The following is a 19,910-nucleotide window of genomic DNA, read 5'->3' on the forward strand; positions in this document are numbered from 1 at the left end:
CAAACTACTCTGGTCCTTTTGCTTTGCTGCCACTCCCCCAAATGGCTCCTGCAGCTCTGGGGTTCATCTTTAGACTCTTACAAAGCAGCAACACTGGGAGGAGGTATTCTCCTCAGGTTGTAAGAGACCAACTGGGAGGTTGGAGGGGGTGGGCTCCCCACTCAGCCAAGCTTTTGCCTGCCCCGATAATGATATTACCCCTCCAGCTCCTGACTCCCCATAGCCTGTGCTTTTTGAGCCAGTTTCTGTAGAGAAGAGGGGAAGGGGGTGGCAGTGATCCTCCTCAGGCAATGCTGGGACAACATGGTTGACATGCTTTAGTTTGGTTAAGTGCTATAATGCAGGTCCTTTGGGGACATGGTGAAGTGGCACCGAGTCCAGACTTCAGATTGGGGCATCAGGGAGGACATGGGATGTTTGGGAACAGAAAGAGATTAGAAAGGGGATCTTCGTAACTGGTAACTGGAATGCACGGGGGGAGTCCAGAGAGAGCAGCAGGGAGAAGATTACTTAGGACTTGTGAAGACAGCAGTGGAGGAAACAAGGCCTGCGGCATCTAAATGCATTGGCTCATATTTGAGAGATCGTTGTTCAGCTTGGTGTTGGCAGTCAGCACTTGAAGATGTGTGTCACTTGGAGACTCAAATGGAAGGAAGAGATTGCTACCCAACAGCTACCTGTCTCTATTCCATCATCACTCTTGACCAGATTGCCTCACTTAGCCAGGACAGCTTTGGGGCAGTGGGAGTCCAAAACCTGAATTTTGTGCACTGCTGTCTCTGACTACTTTCAAGATCTTTTGTGCTCCCCCACCTTTGATAAAATAATCCTGTCGTTTGTGGTGGCTGCAGCAGCTGCCAGGCTTTTCTGCACTTTCCTTTCTGCCCTTCAAGCCGTCAAGCCCTGACTGCTGCGGACCTGTCTTTACCTGCAGCATATCTACCTTTCTTCACATTTTAGAGCAGCTACCTGTAGTTAGTGTAACTGGAGCAGTGGGACTATCCCTTGCTGTGAAGCCTGCAGCCATTACAGAGGTCTTCAAGAAGGGGCGTGCTTACCCCTTCCAAAATTATATTTCTTATTAAGTATATTTTTAAAGAAAGAATTGCATAGGGCTGTTTTTCTTCTGTGAGGTCTCTATGGAAGATAAATGGAGTGGGTGATGCTTGGGGGGTGACAGATTTTAGGTAAAAAAAAATGGTGCTGTGGTTTAGAAAGGGATGCTCTGTTGCAGGGGTTGGTGGTACCCTGATTCCCGTTCCCTTAGTGGGATTTGTATTGATGCAGTGGGTGTCTGGGGAATGCTGGGGAGTTCATTTCTTGGATTGATCAGTAGAGAAATATTTTGTCATGGACCCAGGGAGCTGTACCCTCTGCCCGTTCTTTTGCCTGTGCCATTTTAAAAAAAAGATTAAAATGCCATGTTCCTCAGATCATGACTTTTTATATTAGAAGCTCTTGAATTTTTTAACCTAAATGGAATGGGAATGAATATTTGATGACCATTAGTTAGGAAATCAAAAGGCTTATTTTTAAAAAAAGCTCAATGTATTGAACACAGTTGTTATTATTTTTCTCTGTCAAGATATGAATATTGGGAGTTCAATTTTAAAATCTTTTTATTTTGTAATAATGGTAGACTTATAGGAAACTGCAAACAATGTACAGGGAGGTCCTAGGGATGTGGTTAATTTTTGAAAAACACAAAAATAGCTTTACTGTGTTTTCTGATTATGTGTAGATGATATATGGTCCTTAGAAAAATTCCAAACAGTACAAAACAATGTATGTGGAAAGTGAAAATTACTTGATATCCTACGAGCTGGAGATTATTATCATAACTGATATTTTGACTTTTCTTCCTTACATTTCTTCAGACATATATAAAGATACCTACATCATTTGATGTAAGTAGTTGTATAAGAAGCATACGTTTCACAAAAGAATTCTTTTTAAATAAGAGAAAGAAAAAAGAAAATGTTTCCTTTGGAGCTCTCTGCCTCGGCTGTCAGCCCTAACTTTTGATGTTGTATTTATTTGCTGATCTTGTCTCCCCTCCTGCGTCTTTTTCTTTCTAAGCTGCAAACAAAAGGATAGTACAGTGCACACCCCCATGCCCTTTACCTAGATTGTGAATGGTTAATACGACTTCTCCTTTACTTCCCCCCCTTTACATCTACAATTGTGAACAATGTTTTTGATAAACCATTTTAAAGTAAGTTGCAGAAATCCTGACACATCACCCTGCAATACTTCAACATGCAGCTCCGAAAAATAAGGACATTCTTCTTCAAAACTAAATAGATAATGGGTGTGTGGATTTCTTCAATGTGTCGTAATCCACACAGACTGCTCAAATTATTTCAAATTTAGCCAGTGGAAGATGACTCAAGATAGCTCCAGGGCGGAGTGAATATAATAGCTAGATATTTACCTAAAACCTATGGGTACAGTATATCAAATCAGAGTCCCAAGACTCTGGCATCTCTCTTAGAGTCTCAAGTTCTTCATCTCAAAATACTTCTGATGAAGGCACTGCACATCTTCTCATTTCATCCTAGCAACTGTTATTATCCCCACTCTACAGATGAGGAAATTGAGGTCCAGGGAGGGTTAAGGGAGACCCAGGGAGGTCCAGGGTCACTCAGTGAATAAATGATGGAATGAGATTTTGAAACCCAAAGCCTATGGCCTTCACTGCCATGCTAATGATGTAGCATATGTGTGACTGCATCAGTCTCACCTGGGGCAGACTTGCAGAAGGAAACATCAGCTTGGAAAAAATACGGAGGATTTACCTATTTATCTTCTCAAAATTACTTTCAGAAACTACCCTCAGTGGATTAGTCAGAGTCTAATTGCTTAAATAAAAATAGTCCAGGAATTCTTCAATAGATGTAAAGAAGTTAAGAAAAATTATTTTTGGCCAGGTGTGGTGGCTCATGCCTGTAATCCCAGCACCTTGGGAGGCTGAGGAAGGAGGATCACAAGGAGTTCAAGATCCACCTGGGCAACACAGCAAGACCCTGTCTCAATTTTTTAGAAATAAAAATATTTAGGAAAAATTAAAAGAAAAAAAAGAAAAAAAAATCAACATTTTTAACATACATTTTTTGGGCCAGGCATTGTAGCTTATGCCTGTAATCCCAGCAGTTTGGAAGCCTGAGGCAGGCAGATTCCTTGAGCCCTGGAGTTTGAGACCAGCGTGGGCAACATAGTGAGACACCCGTCTCTGTAAATTTTTTTTTATTTTAAAAATTGTACAACCACATTTAGAAAAATTGAAATGTATGGGAAAAAAAGATCTTTGGCATCTCACCTATAGTCTTCCCAATTACTTGTGACATGTTTGTGAGTCTCTCTTTTTTTTTTTAATGTTTTTTCATTCATGTATGTTTACTTAGATGTAATCAGCAGAGTGTCTCTAAAATGTTGTCTCTTGCTTTTTACCTAGCAATCAAAATATAATTGTTGATTGTGAAAACATACTAGAACTTCCATTTCCATAAGAATTGATTATTAATTTTGTTAGAAATACCAAAATTGTTAGAAATAGATAATCGGTGCTGCGAAGGAAAGTCAGCACGGAGACAAAAGATCTCTCAGCAAGGCCATCTTTACTTTCTGCAGAAAGGGTGCTCAGTTGCATATGGAACAATGGCGAGAGCACACCTAACAAAGGAAAAGCAGACATATTTATCCCTTAGGCATTTGGGTTGTCTTTACTGCTGTGTCCTGCATCCATTGGCTGGAGTGGGGCCTCACAGTCTTAAACTGATACCTGATTTGCTAATAGCCTAAAACTTTCCTAAATAGTGAAGTGCAAGGAAGAACAAAGAAGTTGCTTATGAAAGATTTGAGGAAACAATAACATTTCCAAATAAGGAAGGGGCACAGGCTGTGAGCTGGAACGTGCCTATGAGCACGTCCAACAGTTACATGGGATAGGACTTAACAGAGTTACTAGCACAAAGCAAGGAGGCTTGAAGAAAGTTAGTCTTTAAAAGAAACTATTATTTCTAACACTTATGATTTATTCTTTAACAAGAAGGGGAACTTTGAAGAGGAAACTTTTTACTTTCTACAATTTTTATTCTATTTTAAAAAGTAGTCAAGATAAACATGTAACAAGTTCTCAGGGGAAAGGGTGGTCTAGAGGGAAGGCCCGATGTGTAAATAGTAACTCTCTAAGGGTAGGGGACTACACAATGTACAGTGGAAGCACAGAGGAAGGGCAAATAATGGTTGTATCCTGGGGAAATAGTTACATAACAAGGTGAGATTTGAACTGATTTTTTTTTTTTAAAAGCATGGATATGACTTTACAGAGGATGGAGAAAAGGATTCCTGTAAAAGGGGAAGAGTGCACAAAGTCAGGGAGGTGGGCAGACACCTTGATCTGGCTGGGTGGGGGCAGTTGGAATTCAGGAGACCAGAGGGACTTATATAGCCAATGAGACAGGGCAGGTGGGCAGTGGCTAGATGGTGGGTGTGGGTCTAGATTGCTGTGTGAAAAGGGGTAGTTTGTAGACTAGAGCTATTAAAGCCATTGGATAATTTTGAGCAGCAGCCTTCTTGGGTCTCATTTGCATTGTAAACAGTTCCCTCTGGTGGCAGTGTGGAGGATAGATTGCATCTGAGAATGACAAGAGTCCAGAAAGGGATGTATTAAGAGGATATGGATGGCATCAAGAGAAATCTGAAATAGGGGCTATGGTATGTGGTAAGTTTACACCTTTAGTATACAGATTACAAGAATGTTAGATGTATTAGCAACTTCTAGAAGTAGGTGACATTTCTCCGGGTTAACATCCGGGATAATGTCTAGAGAGGCATGTATGGTTGTGCAGGTTGCTCACTGCACAACAGTGCCTGGCCAAAGGGTGGGGGTGAAATCTTGACCCAGTTCTGTTTGCCAAGCCGCAAACCTAATGGACCATTTCCACCCAGAGGAAGTTCTATTTTCTATTTTTTTTTTTTTTTTTTTTTTTTTTGAGACGGAGTCTCGCTCTGTCGCCCAGCCCAGGCTGGAGTGCAGTGGCGCGATCTCAGCTCACTGCAAGCTCCGCCTCCCGGGTTCACGCCATTCTCCTGCCTCAGCCTCCCGAGTAGCTTGGGACTACAGGCGCCCACAACCGTGCCCGGCTAATTTTTTGTATTTTTAGTAGAGATGGGGTTTCACCGTGGTCTCGATCTCCTGACCTTGTGATCCGCCTGCCTCGGCCTCCCAAAGTGCTGGGATTACAGGCGTGAGCCACCGCGCCCGGCGGAAGTTCTATTTTCTGAGGTGCACAAAGGCAGTATGACTAACAGCAGCCCCTATAACATCCCCAATAGTAATTACCCTTTTTGAGGTTAGGCCTACTTTTATTCTTTAGAATAAGCAATGAGATAAAATATCAAGACACCAGGAGGCAGAGATCAGCCCAAATCCCCATTATTCCCTCTACCAACGACAGTTTGTCAAAAACACAGATTTCTGGGCACTATCCCCAGGATTCTGATCCAGAAGTCCAGGCTGGGGCACAGGAACCTGCATTTCTTAAGAGACACAGTAGCTGAGTCTGTTGTACATACTTTGTTAGACCTAAGCATTATAATTTTGGGGGACCGTTCATTTACAGTGTAGTAGTAGTATTATTCAGGTGTGAGATACTGGTTTTCACGTGAGGTCTTTGGTTAGTTGTCCAGTCAATACAGGCCTCCTTGTGGTTTATTTTCACTTTTTGAGTTTTTGAATTGTTTGTACATTAAAACTAGACTGACTATTACCAGGGTCATTTCAGCCCTTTCAATCTGCTACCCCCTACCCCCATCATCCCTTGCCCCTGGGGTCTTTTTTTTTTCTTTTCCATGATAAGCCAAAGTCCATGATCGAATCGATGGGAGAATAAAGTGATATCTTTATGTGCGGTTAAACAAGTTTTTTCCTAGAGTAACCGTGTATTGTCTTAGGAGTTTATGCCCTGAGTTCATTCACTTGAATAGTACTGTCACTATCAAACATAAGGTTGGAATGTTTGTTTCTATTAATCATACAGTGGAATTTAAATACAATATTGCTTTTCTCTTTTTAAAAATGTACTCTACTTAGAACTATTTTGGTGGAAAACTCTCTGCTCAAGGGAAAATGCCTTGGATTGAATATAATCATGAAAAAGTTTCTGGCACAGAATTCATAATTGACTTTCTGGAAGAGAAACTTGGAGTGAATTTAAACAAAAACCTTGGCCCTCATGAAAGAGCCATCTCCAGAGCGGTGACCAAGATGGTGGAGGAGCACTTCTACTGGTGAGTCCCCTCTGGAGTGTCCCCGTCCTTTCGAAGTAAGCCCCAAGTTCTGTTTCACTTTTCAGATCCTCTTTATACCTTTTCAGCAGTTTTCTACCTTAACAGTTTCGGATGAAATGAGTGGCTCAGTTGTCAAAGTTGTTATGACCGTTAAGTTTCTGGTTACCTAGACCAGGGGTCAGCAAACCATTTCTGTATAGGACCAGCCAGTAAATATTTTAGGCTTTGCTGGCTGTACGTCTCTTTTGCAACTAGTCAGCTCTGCTGTTTTATCACAGAAGCAGCTATAGAGAGTATGCCAACAAATGAGCATGACCGTGTTCCACTCAAACTTTATTATGGGTACTGAAACTTGAATTTCATTTAATGTACCATATCCTTCTTTTGATTTTTTTCAACCATTTAACAATGTAAAAACTTCTTAGCCTGTGGACTATAATTTGATGGGCCTTGATCCAGACTAGAACTTACTGAGTTGAGGAAGATAGTTCAATTGATTGGACTCAGGGCTTTTTACCAATACTGTATAAACTGTTGAATTAAAGTCATATTATGTCAGAGACTCAGAGGAGGGAATGGAAGACTAAGTCAAGATAAAATTCCTAGGGTTAGTTGTCCATAGATAACAAGAGCTTCTCTGTATTCCAGGAGTAAAGCATACTACTCCTTTCTGGATTTTCTTTGGCTTGATTGCAAAGTCCTAGGTTGTATTCCCCAAGTTTGAAGCGTCACACGAGTTGATGAGTTTTCCCTGTTCTGTTTTTTGTAGCCTTGAGCTGACAGTGGTACCACGTGAGTTAAGCAGATATGGTTCTTGCTTTACAAACTCATTAGTCATCTGGTTTTTAAAATTTTTCTTTCATCCATTTCCTGGAGTTTCTGCACCTTTCTCTGCACCCCAATAGCTAGAGAAAGTTTCTCTTGATTTCTGCAAACTTTATCTTTTTCCAAAGATTGAATTAAGAATTGTTAAGCCCACCGTTTTTGGCATTAATTGTTATCTGCAGGCAGATGCTGGCCCAGTAGCTTTTATTAAACCTCTCCCGCTGAGTGATACCCTCAGTGTGGGGTTGATTGGAGAAGGTTCTTCCTCTTCCTCCTCTCCCTGTTTCATTTATTCCCTCTCTTTGTAAATGGAGAACTTGCTGTTCCTATCTCTCGGATTTTAAGTGACCCTCTTCTTTTTCTCCTTTTACTTTTGATTCTTGCCCAGTTTATTCCAGGGCTGACCTAAGCTCCACTTCTACCCCTTCCTTGCTAAAGTGGTGATAGAGTGGGGAGCAAGGAGGGGGCTGGGGAGAGGCTGCAGACAGGGGTACAGATCAGTATGGAAGTAATCAGACTCAGTGTTCATGGAATGAACCTGGTCTTTTCCTTGTAATAGTGGTGGGGAACTGCTGGGGCTCCCCTCCCAAAGTGTGCAGCAGTCACAGTGGAACCAGAATGCATGACTGTGTCTGACATGCATAGCTTCCAGGAAAAACTTAGCTTCTGAGAAAAGCCTCGAGAAGAGCCCACCACACTTGCTTACTAGGCTCCAGGCAGTTCTGCCGCTATGAAGGGAAAGGGAGGACCCGCACAAGGCCACTTGACCCATGTGCCTTCCCTCGACATCAGCCCTCCAAGGCACTACATCATTTGATTGATGGGCCCATTGATTGCCAGAGCTGTCGCTTTGTTAGCTGTCTGAAAAGCTGAAAGCCATACATTTCAGTTGTCACTTTGGCTACAACTCTTTGATTTCCATAATGGTTTAGAAAATATGTATTCCCATTAGAAAGTTTTTGACCCAGCAACATTTCCAACTACCACACATTACTACTTTTTGTTCTCTGTGTGTGTGCATATCATTTTATATAACTCTATTCCCTGCTAAAAGTTCATCCCTGCCCTGACCTTTCCATCTCTCCCTTCACCAGCCCCGAGCTGATACTCCATGTGGGGTGGAGTGTGGGCGGGGTGAGGGGTGGGGGCGAGAGTTGGAAAGTGTTACCCCATGGGAAAGGATCTTAATTTTGTGGACTGCAAATTCCCAAAGGCTTGGGGATCTGTTTGGGTCATATGTAGACTCTTCTAAGGACAATTTTATTTCTCTAATTCACTGTTTAATTTGAAAAATGTTGGAGGAGTTAGGTATTATTTCTTGCTTATGTCTTCTCAATGGTTAATTTGAGGAAAAAATAGTGAAGGTGGGAGGAAAGGTCTTGATTGAGATACCTAATAAACTTTCAAAGCAACCCTGCTAATTCCCACAGTTCCATTTAGTCCCTAGTAGCGGAAGGAAAAACAAATCTGTTTCTTAAGGTTCTCAAGCCTTTAGCCAACTTCTTGCTTTGGGGAAACCCTGAAGAGACTTTTAAGAGAGCTCTAAATCCCAATGGAGAAAAGAACCTCCTTTCGCCATGCCCGGGGCAGAGAATCTCCAGATACTCTTCCCACAGGCGCCTCCCCTCCTCCCCTCTTCTGGTTCCAAGGCCACACACAAAATGTCTACCTGTGGAAGCTGAGGCCCAGCATATAGTGATCTGACCAAAATATGTAGGAAAATATTACAAGTATGAGCTTTCCATGATCTCTTGTTAAATTCTAATAGTCAGTGAGCTCCTAGGTTGTGTCTATACTCACAGAGCCAGGAGAAGAAATTTTATAAACCTACCTTGTTTGACTCAATAGATTCAATTATGTGGAGTTTTCATATGTTTATTTTGGCCTGAAACCTTAAAAACACCCCAGGCATGATTTTATGAAAAGTAAAGGCAATGGAAAGCTAGCATTGTTATGTTACATCACATAATTCTGAAATTGTTTTAGGTCTATTCAAATAAACACACTCAACTCTAAAGTGGCTTTTCTTCTGCCTGAAATCTATACACTGATGTCCCCCTTGCATTATAAAAACTATTATTGAAGATCATGAACACAGTTTTAAAAAATCCCCTTTGTTCTACTGAATGCTTAAGTACAGAGAACCTGGTGTAAAGGGAAGTCAGCTTGACACAAGGTCAAATTACTGGAATGAAACTGATTTTGGGTAACACACACTACAGCTTCTTCAGTGTGACATACTGCCCCCTTGTGGATGTCAGCGAGCGTCTTCAGAGTCTTTCAACCCCGTATGAGTATCATTTTCAGACTATCTAGTTATTTATAATATTTTCCCCCATAAAAATATAGGCATTAGGGCCAGTCATGGTGGCTCATGCTTGTAATCTCAGCACTTTGTAAAACTGTGGTGGGAGGACTGCTTGAGCCCAGGAGTTCGAGACCACCCTGGGCAACATGGCAAAACCCTCTCTCTACAAAACAGCCGGGTGTGGTGGCTGGCACACATCGGTAGTCCCAGCTGCTTGGGAGACTGAGGCGGGAGGACCTTTTGAGCCCAGGAGTTCAAGGCTGCAGTGAGCCGTGATCGCGCCATTGCACTACATCCTGGGCGACAGAGTGAGACCATGTCTCTAAAAAAAAATAACAAAAATTCATTGTTCTAATGCCTGTGTGTGTGTGTGTGCACACGCGTGTGTGCACACGCATGTGCGCGCACACACACACACAGGCATTAGAACAGTGGATTCAAGCTCGCTTCTAGGTTGGCCATAATTTTAAAATTTTGAGTGTAGTTCAGGAGATGGGATACTTTCATAAATTGACTTAACCAAGAAGATCTTTTCTAAAAGCCAAGAGACTACTCTTTCTGATTATAGCTTGGTTCACATGTTCTCCTTTTCTTTCTTTTCTCCCCACCCCAGTTTTAGATGTAGTGAGGGCCCCTGTTTGGATGGGTTGATCTAATGCTTGTGAAACTTGGTGAAACTACAGAAACATATCATATGCTCCTATATTCTTGAGTAGATATTCAGAGTATAAGCAAAAGACAGCAAGGATGTAGCCCTATGCAGAGAAAGGCATGCTCACGATTTGGAAATCCAGGTGTTGATACTCAGTCTTCAAATTGTAGTTTGTTATGGGTTCCCACTTATAAATATTCATTTCTATCATAGGCCAGGTATTGAGTTATAAAGCGTGATATCTTCATTAAAATATCAGGGGTCAGCTTCTCTTTGTTTTCTTGTTCACCTTTAAACATTTTTGAGCAGGTTTTGTTCCTCTGTTCTAAGATAGTCTTTTAAAAAATCTCTTTGACCCCATTTTTGCGGAAGAGATTAGATACATTTGTTGTGATAAGGAAAATGAGTATTTCAACTTCTTGAAATAGATTCTCAAAATGATAGATTAATTGTTTAGCCTTGTCTGCTTTCCAAATTGACCCTCCCTGTCCTCTCCTGTTAATGATTCATGATTCCTTTTGCAATGGGCCTCCTCCCAGTGGAGAGTGAAGAGCCGTGGATTTCAAGAGAAAATTGGCAGCCCCTTCTTCATTTTCCATAGGCACATCTCGTTGTCTCTTTTCCCATTTTTCTATGTATGTGTCATCCCTTAGAAACACTACTTAGCAGTAGCAGGCTCAAAAGCAAAGCCTTTTTTCGTTTAATCAATAATTCATTATTTCTGCAAACTTAATGAATGACTGTTAGTGGCCAGGATGGTATGTATACCTGTTATCAAGTGACTCAAAGGCTGGAGGGAGACATCAAGCCTTTGCAATGGTCAGTGCTGGGGGAGGGTTTGAAGAACCAAGGAAAGGCAGCCAGCTACTACTGGAGAGAAGGGGGGAAGGCTTTGCAGAGGAGGTATTGTCAAAATGGAATCCAAGGACAGTTGGAGTGCCAGATGAAGGGGCTGGTGGTAGGGAAAGAGTAGGATGTCTAGGCAGAGGGAACAACATCTGCAGAAATTTAGAGGAAAGAAGGAAGCATTTGGGGAGTATATTAGGCCGTTTGGGCTGCCATAACAGAATACCTTCGACTGGGTGGCTCATAAAGAACAGAAGTTTATTTCTCATGGCTCCAGAGTCTAGTGAGTCCATGATCAAAGCATCAGTAGATTTGGTGTCTGGTGTGGGCCAGCTTCCTGGTTCATAGATGGTCATCTTTCTCACTGTAACCTCGTATGGTGGAAGGGGCAAGGCAGCTCTCTGGGGCCTCTTTTATAAGGGCACTAGTCCCATTTATGAGGGCTCCACCCTTATGACCTAATCATATCCCAAAGGCCCCTCCACATGCCAACACACTAGGGGTTAGATTTCAACACATGAATTTTAGAGGGACATGAACGTTCAGTCTGTAGCAAGGAGGTTCATGTAATTCTCTATGACTTGTGCGTAAGGTGCATGGGAGTCAGTGCTGGGAGATGGGGCCCGAGAAGGGCCAGGTCATAGAGGGGTTAGACTGTAGGGAGAGGGGCTGGCATGCCATGCAAAGGAGCTGTGGGGAGTTAATGAATGACTCTAAGAAGCATTATTGTTAGGATTAGGTTCATGTTTAGGAAGCTCTTTGTATACACTGGAGCAAATGGATTTCTGAAGGGCCTTGAGGGGATGTCAGGGGACCTGGTAGGAGGCCATGTTCCTTGTAGTTAAGAAATAATGAAGGGCTGAACTGCAGTGTTTATGGAGTTGGAGAAAGGGCAAATTCACAGGGTGACTGGCTGTCAGGCGTGAGGGAGAGGGGGCAGTGAAGAATAACTCCTGGGATTCTGGCTTGGGCGAGGAGAATCAGGTTTGAATGGAACAAAGATGATGAGTGCAATTTTGGAAATGTTGGTTTGCAGTTCTTGAGGGTCATCCACATAGGATCCATGGATCTCAGGAGAGAGGGCTGGATATGGGAGACATGAGTGTAAAGTAATAGGTGTGAGTTAGATGGCTCCAGGAGTGTGGAGTAGGAAGATAGGAGGAATGAAGATAGAGATCCTGGGAATATGTAAGGGGTGAAAGGAAAAGCAGTAGAGGTCTAAGCTAAGGGGGTGTTCCAAGAAAGAGGCCAATAGCGTCAGATACTTTAGAGAGTGCGAGAATATAGAAAGATGGTTTATTTAGATGTTGCACTGTTGACTTGGACAAGAGTGATTTTGGTGGAGTAGTTGGGATAGAGGCTCCAACCATGTGAACAGAGTTTTCAAGAATCTTGGCTGTGAGAGGAGGTGGATTCTTGTTTGCAATAACATGGAAACATACACCATGTGATGTCTTCTATGTGTAGTAATTGATTTAGGAATCTGTGAAGCATCTATTTTCTTTGGTATTTAAAGTTTATACACATTTCACTGGCCTCAACCCTTAAAGACCTGCCTGACCCTCATTTACTTCTCTTCCCTGACACTGGTCGATCATAATTGGGCACAGACAGTGAAAGAGAGGAAGAAAAATCAAGAGCAAGATAGAAGGAGAAGAGAGGAAGACCAGACAGTTTCTGAAGTTACTTCTAGCTGTGAAATTCTGAATCAAGCCAGTGTTTCTTCTTCTGTGTCCTGCATTCAGCCTGCTGCAGGTAGAGAACCCCACACCATTGCACTGGCAGAGACCCCTCCCTGCCAAGAACAGAACAGCTGCCTCTCCCTTCGTGCCTGCTACTCCTCAAACTCTCTACACTGCAATGTTTTCACCTTGTGTGCGCGCCCTCATTTCCCATGCTACGGAGGAAGCTGAAGTCATCAGACAGGAACTCTAAAGTCTGTAGCCCCTCACCCATTACAACACTCTGTCTTCCTGAAGCGCAGAGAAAGATGCCCCTACTTCTCTCTAAGCTGCCTCTTTCAGCCTGGCCTTCACATCTTCTAACTTGCCCTTGAACTGTGGTTTCCTCAACACTCTAGAAACTTCCTAAGGAGACCTCATCTCCTCTCACAGCTTTTAAACCACCACCAGCATGCCCTTGCTCACCAGTTCTCTCTCTGGAGTCTCAACCTATCTCCTGAGTTCTCAGCCTTCTAGATACCTTCACTTAGGGGTTCCATGGGAGCTTCAAATGCTACAGGTTAACTAATCTTTCATCATCCAAATATATTCTACCTTGTACAATTTAGTATTGGTTAATGGTATTACCATCTACTCAAACTATCATTTTAGGAGAAAATGCCTAATTTCTCTTTACCCATAAATCTTTACATCCATTGTAGTCCAGCAGACTCTTTTCCTTCTGTCGCAGTGTTTCTCCTATGGATTCCTTCTACCTTTGCCTCACGCAGTGCATCATCTCCTGCCTGGTCTGGTAATTGGCCTTCGTGCCAGCATTTTCTCCACCTTCCAGTTCTTCCTTTACATTGCCACAAATCTGACTATGTTTCTTGTCTGTTTAAAGCCCTCCAGCAGTTAACCTTTGCTTTTGGAATAAAGTTCAGCTCCCTTTCCTCAGGCCTGTCCTGACTGGCCGTTGCCCACACCTCCAGCCTCACCTCTTCCAGGCTTCCCCAAATGCAGCCTGTACCCACGTGCCCCTTCCAGAAGTTCTTGCAGTTCGTCAGGCAGCCGACGCTCTTCATGTGCACACCTTCCCCCCTGCTCTGCCCGGTGAGCTCGATCAGTTACACTTATGATCAAACCTGTGTAATTTGTCTACAAAGGATTTTTTTTCCCCTTCTAACCTGTCAGCTTAGAGCCACACATTCCGCGTTTTTACACTTTAGATGCTTTTCGTATGCTATTATTACTTGATCATGTTCAATTTAGAGTAATTTAGTTTTATCCTAAGACCATTGACTTCCAAAATGGTAAAAGGTTGTATAACTCTTTTGTTGTGAATTTAGGCCTAGTACAATTAGAATCAAAGTGCTGAATTATTCTAATGGAATGTGAAAATTGCCACCTTAATTACTGCAGGTGTGAAAAAAGGAGTAAGTAGGAAAGCATTTCTTTTCTATGTCTGTATAGAATTTACTAGAAAAAATGCGAGATATTCCGTATTGAAAGATCAATGGAATGCTCTGACTATACACATTAATTAGTCACTATTGTGATGTACTTCTTCCTGTTTTGGGGAAAAACTATTTCTTGATTCTTCAGTACTTTATTTTGAGAGACTTACTGAAAGAGGCACACAAAGCTTTCTAATCAGATTTGTGGGCATTCTTTTAACAAGGTAGTCAAGAACAGCTATAGCTATTGCACAGGGAGTATGTTGAAATTGGCTGTAAGACTTTTTGGTAAAAATCAGGAATCCAACAATTTTAGAGAAATCTATTCCTTATTTTTATTTGTTTTTAGAACAGAGAACCCTTATAGAACAGAACTATATAAAATGATCAAAATGCCTTTTTTTCCCCTTGAGGTGGAAAACAGCATTTCATTATAGCTGTGATTTACTATCATTCCTTGAGTTCTCTCTCAAAATATTTTTCAGCCCTTTGATTTAAAAAAAAAAAACAAAAAAATAAAAATAAAAAAAACCTTAAAAAAACGCAGCATTCTGGCTATGCCACTTTCCAATTGCATGAATTTCTTTTTATTTCTAAATTTTTATTTATTGATTGCAGTTTGTCAGGCAGCCGATGCTCTTCATGTGCACACCTTCACCCTGTGCTTATTGATACAGTGGTCCCACTCTGTGTTGCTCAGGTTGGCCTCAAACTCCTGAGCCCAAGCGATCCTCCTGCCTTGCCCTCTCGAGTAGCTGGAACTACAGGCATGTACCACCACACCTGGCTTCTGAATTTTTGGAAGTGGCCTTTACTGCCGTATCAGCCAGTACTAAGAGTAGAGGTGAATGCCAATACATCTTTTGTTACTCATCAGGGAGGAAAAATGAAAATGTCTGATGCCTGTACTCCCACACAGCTACATTCTCTTCAGCCTTTGGTAGAAAACCCTTTAAGTTTCTATCTACCAACACTATTAGCCATAAAAAAAATTCTTGCCATTTGGAGAATAAAATCAGCAAAGACCTGGGTGTGGTGGCCAGCAAAATATTTGAACAGTGAACAGCTGCTGGCCCCTCCATACGGATCACACTGTTTTCAGGAGCACCCGAATGAGCAAGTTTACCACTAGGATCACCTAGACAGGAAAAAGGATTCAGCCAAGTTCCATGGGCAGTTGTGTTCCCTTTAGAGTTCTCGAGAACAAACTGAGGTAAAGAGTTGATTTTCTTGGAGAACAAATCATTTGCATAATATTTTAATTTATAATAAAGATGGAAAGGTGCACTTACTCCCTAACGTGCTATCAAAAAAGCAAAAAGGCTGGGTGTGGTGGTGCATGCCTCTAGTCATAGCTACTCTGGGGGCTAACGTGGGGGGAATCACTTGAGCCCAGGAGTTAGAGTCCAGCTTGGGCAACATAGCAAGGCCCTGTATCTTTTTTTAAAAAGGCAAAAAGGTTTCTTTCAGAAATTCTTTCTTTTTTTTTTTTTTTAACTCTTTTATATCATGAAATGTAAATGCACATGCAGAGTATACAAAACAGAAATGTGCAGCTTAATTAATGAACACCAAGCATAAACCTGTGGAACCATCCTTTTGCTCAGGAAAGAGAATGATGCCAACACCCCTGTCACTACTGCCTCCTGCCCTGGGCCCCCATGAGTGCTCACTCTCCTGACTCAAAGACTTTTCAAGTGGGTTTCCACTATGGGATTGCGTGAAAGAAGGCAGAAACGTGGCACTGGGAGGGGAGGGGAGAGGTCTGAGGGTGGGTACCAGGAAAGATCTCATGGCATCTTTATCTGGATTTTTTCCCATTTCTTCCACAACCCCTTAAGTCTAGGCATTGACTAGAGCCTGTTGTGATATCTGCCATGCAGATTGCTCTTGATTAAAGCTGCAGTTATTCAGTTCCTCCAGAGTGTACTAAATTCTGAACGACTCATTCTAAAGTGACCCTGTGGAGCTGATATGTACCTGATGCACAGTAGTAACTTGTTTCCACACAATTCCAGGACGTTAGCTTATTGCCAGTGGGTGGACAATCTCAATGAGACCCGGAAGATGCTCTCTCTTAGTGGTGGTGGTCCCTTCAGCAACCTGCTGAGGTGGGTCGTGTGCCACATAACGAAAGGAATTGTGAAACGCGAGATGCACGGCCACGGCATTGGCCGCTTCTCCGAGGAAGAGATTTACATGCTGATGGAGAAGGACATGCGGTCTTTAGCAGGGCTTTTGGGTAATGTACCACACCTTCTATTCTATATTTGCTATTCTTACTTTTTGCATGATTAGTAAAGCACTGTTGGTTCACTAATTTATGTTTTAATTTTGGCTGATTTCTTTGCTTCCATGTGTAGATTGCGGTCCCCACATTTAACCAAATCCTCTAATTTTCAAAAGCATGTGTCTTTCTACTTAATCACTGGTACTTGACTGTTTTTAGCATGGTGAGCCCGTGTGAAGAGAGTATGGAACATACTTCAGCCTCACCACCTGGCTGCAAGTGATGCTGGCATTTCTGAATGTGCTGTAAGAAAACGGGGATTTTGAGCAAGGAAGCACTTCTGTTTATAAACAGGTCAGGGTCACAGGCTGCTTTAGGAACACACTGCTCAGAGGTTCAACAGTGTACCCATTGACGTCAAGAGTTTGAGACCTGCTGACAGCGCTGATTCTGATCCATTCCCTGTATATGTGGAACATTTGTCATTTTCTCACCCCTCTTATTCCTCTTCATGTTCCTAGTCCTCTTATTACGAGCACATTTTAACCCTGATTTTGTATTTATCACACACAATGATATCATTTTATTTGGGAAACCACTAGAAGAGAAGCACAGAGAGCAGTGTGTACCCGTGGGCTGGTGAGGATGGCTGGGAATAGAATGATGCACTCTTGGTCCCCTGGCTGGCTGAGGGGGCCTGGGCTGATGTGATTCTTCACTGGGCAGAGCTTGATTCATAGTGATGACAATTCATAAACAGATATTGAATTCAGGACCTTCTATGTGTGAAATAATGGCTTCTCCTGGGGGATAGCTAATGTATAAGGAGCCAAGTCCTCCATGTGACTAGGCCATCTCACCAGGTCCTTTGAGGGCTACTAGTTTTTTCTGCAGAAGGTGGGTTTTCACTGGCTCTCCGTCATCTGCAGTAATTTCCAGATTCACCCTCATCCTCGTTCTAGAGCACATTAAGTACCTCACCTCTGCTAGGAAGTCAAGTTTAGAATTTGTTGAAGACCACCTCATGCCTTAGGAACTGGAAGCCATGCTGAGTAGAGGCCGTGCTGGGTATAACCTGTCCCTTGCAGAGTGACCCACTCTGACTGCATCTTTTTGCTCTACATTTCAGACAGTTGCTAGACCTGGGGTCCTTCCTTGAACCCCAGCCTGCAGAGGGCAGATCCCAGCACCACATCCAGCTCTTGGCTAGCTTCGTTACAGGAGCTATGTTCTGGGGGTGGGGGCTTGATACTGGCTGGACTCCTTCAAAAGCTCTGTCTGGCTTGCAGAATTGACATTGTCTAGGCCGCCTGTTGTTTTGCTCCACTGGGACCAGGTAGACCTGCTTGATGTAGATGTGAATGGAATTAACCTCAAATTTGCCTCATTCCTTTGGAAACTTAATGCTGGAATCTTGGCCTCAGAAACCAGGCTCACAACTGGGCCATTTCTCCTTAACAATGGCTATGTCTGTTCCTGGCTTCCTCCCCTTCCTCACTGGCCCATGCTCTTGTGAGCCCCAGTAAGCAAGGAATTGAGTCCCTGGAATTATGACAGAAATTATGCTATAAGCACCACACATCTTTAACAATTTTTAACAGTGTGGCTTTTTTTAACCAGAGAGGGGTGACCTTCACCTTTCTGGACATTTCTGGTTGGGAGAATCAGGAAGCAGGGTGATACCAATAATAATGGTGACTGACAATTGTTTCTCTCGCGATTAACGATTTAGACAATGCTTTCTCCCCAGTTTTCAGGAGATGGGAAGAAAAGGAATTACTGATAGCTAGGTTGGATACATGATAAGTATTCAAAACAGCATCAAAAGTCTGGATGATTTTCTGGGATGAGAAGCTGAGAGGGCTAGTTGAAAAGTTGGAGTTAGCTGGTGTTATATTCTGTGAAGACCAGGGGGCAGTGTAGTTGTGAACTCTGTGATAAGAGAAGCACTTTTTCTATATTTGGGGAGGGAGAGGTTCTTGGGCTGAATATCATAATTTGTCTTACTAAATGAGGCAAAAACCTCATTTCATTTATTGAATAAGTGAAATTCAAACTACCTCCCTGCCATCCCGACGGACATGGCTCATTTTTAATGCCCAGATGCCTAAGAGACTCAAAATTCAAAATTACTTTTTGTTGAAAAGCCCAAGATTTGGGGAAATAATTGTCTGTGGATGTATATCTGACTCATCAGGATACATTAGTTATCAGTGTTCCTGGTCTATCAACTTCAGTGATTTGAACATTTCCCAAGTGCCAGGAGCTGAGGAATATGAAGATGGGTTAGAGATTTCCCCCGTCTCAATCAGCTTGTAGTCCAGTGGGTGATGAGCCTATAAACCAGGAGAGGCAAAGTACTGCTGATCCCTGGTGGCCTGTTTTCATATGGCCTGTGAGCTAATACTGGTTTTTACTTTGTTAAAGCGTAGGGAAAAAATGCAACAGAAATGTGCACATGAGGCCTGGAGAGCCTGAAATATTCACCATCTGAGTCTTCACAGAAGTTTGCTGACCTCTGCTCCAAATGAGGAACTGCACAAGTTAGGCTGGGGCAAGTCCCACGACAGAGACCTGTACTTGGTGCTCTGGGATGAAACAGCAGGGAGGACAGGGGAGGGCCATAGATGAGATGGCAGTGTGTTGGCCCAAGAAAGAAAAGCGTTGTCCCAGTGACGAAAATAAGGAAGGACTTTTTGGGAAAATCATGAGAAAAGGAATCCCAAGTGAGTGGCATTTGGGAATCATGGTTGAAATGAAGATTAAAAGATAGTTTGGGGGCAGTCTTATAAAGGACAGTAATTACCATGCTAAAAGATGTGTACTTTATAATACAGATACATGATGATGTTGCAGATTGCTGAGAGTAAGAGAGAAGGAGCCACATGTGTGATCTAGAAAAGCGGCTCTGTTGGTGTTGTAGGGGATGAATTAGGCCTGGTGGGAGGTGATAAAGAGAGACAGGAGACAGGCAGTGAATAGCTATGGATGTAGTTTTAAAAATTGTAACTTAATTCAAACTAAAATAAATGAAATTCAGACTACATAAAACATTAAACAAAATTAGCTAATTTTTATTTTCATATATGAAAAAAACTCTACAGTCAAATCAGGTAGGGTTAGAAAATATGGTTTTATGATATAAAATACATTAATAATATGATGAATAGTTAGGAGGATAGTCATAATTATCTCAGTACTGGGAACACATTTGATGATGAAGTTCAGTATTCATTCCTGATAAAAACTCTTAGTGAAACAGGACTCAAAGACTAGTTCCTGAACACGATGGAAGGGTATTATATTAAGCCAACAACTGGTGTCAGACTTAATGTTGAGTCACTCGGAGCATCCCCAGTTAAATAAAATACGAAACGAAGATGCCTGCTCTCGCTGTTATTTAATGTAGTTTTGGGAGGGTTCTGACAATGTAGTTGTATAACATGAAAAAAAGATATCTTTATATTGGAAAGGAGGAGACAAAATTAGGAAAGAAATTAGGAGATCATGTCGCCGATATAATGGAGAATCAACTAAAATTACTACAGTTAATGAGAGAATTCAGTAAGTTTATGAAGGATACAGAGCTAACATGTAAACAAGTTTTCTTGAGTATCTCAAATAACTAGTTGGAAAATAT

General features: G+C 42.2%; 1 protein-coding gene across 4 annotated transcripts in view; it reads left to right on the forward strand.

The window, feature by feature from the left end:
* LOC105499050 (failed axon connections homolog, metaxin like GST domain containing) overlaps positions 1–19,910 on the forward strand; it is a 67,986-nt gene that overhangs the window by 11,379 nt on the left and 36,697 nt on the right. For all 4 annotated transcript variants that reach the window (XM_024786815.2, XM_024786814.2, XM_071096702.1 and 1 more), the window contains 2 exons: positions 6,095–6,291; positions 16,059–16,282. In XM_024786815.2, coding sequence (XP_024642583.1) covers positions 6,095–6,291; positions 16,059–16,282 — 421 coding nt within the window. The remainder of the gene's footprint in view (positions 1–6,094; positions 6,292–16,058; positions 16,283–19,910) is intronic.

The sequence above is a fragment of the Macaca nemestrina genome, chromosome 5 (assembly GCF_043159975.1).
Source record: "Macaca nemestrina isolate mMacNem1 chromosome 5, mMacNem.hap1, whole genome shotgun sequence".
NCBI lineage: Eukaryota > Metazoa > Chordata > Mammalia > Primates > Cercopithecidae > Macaca > Macaca nemestrina.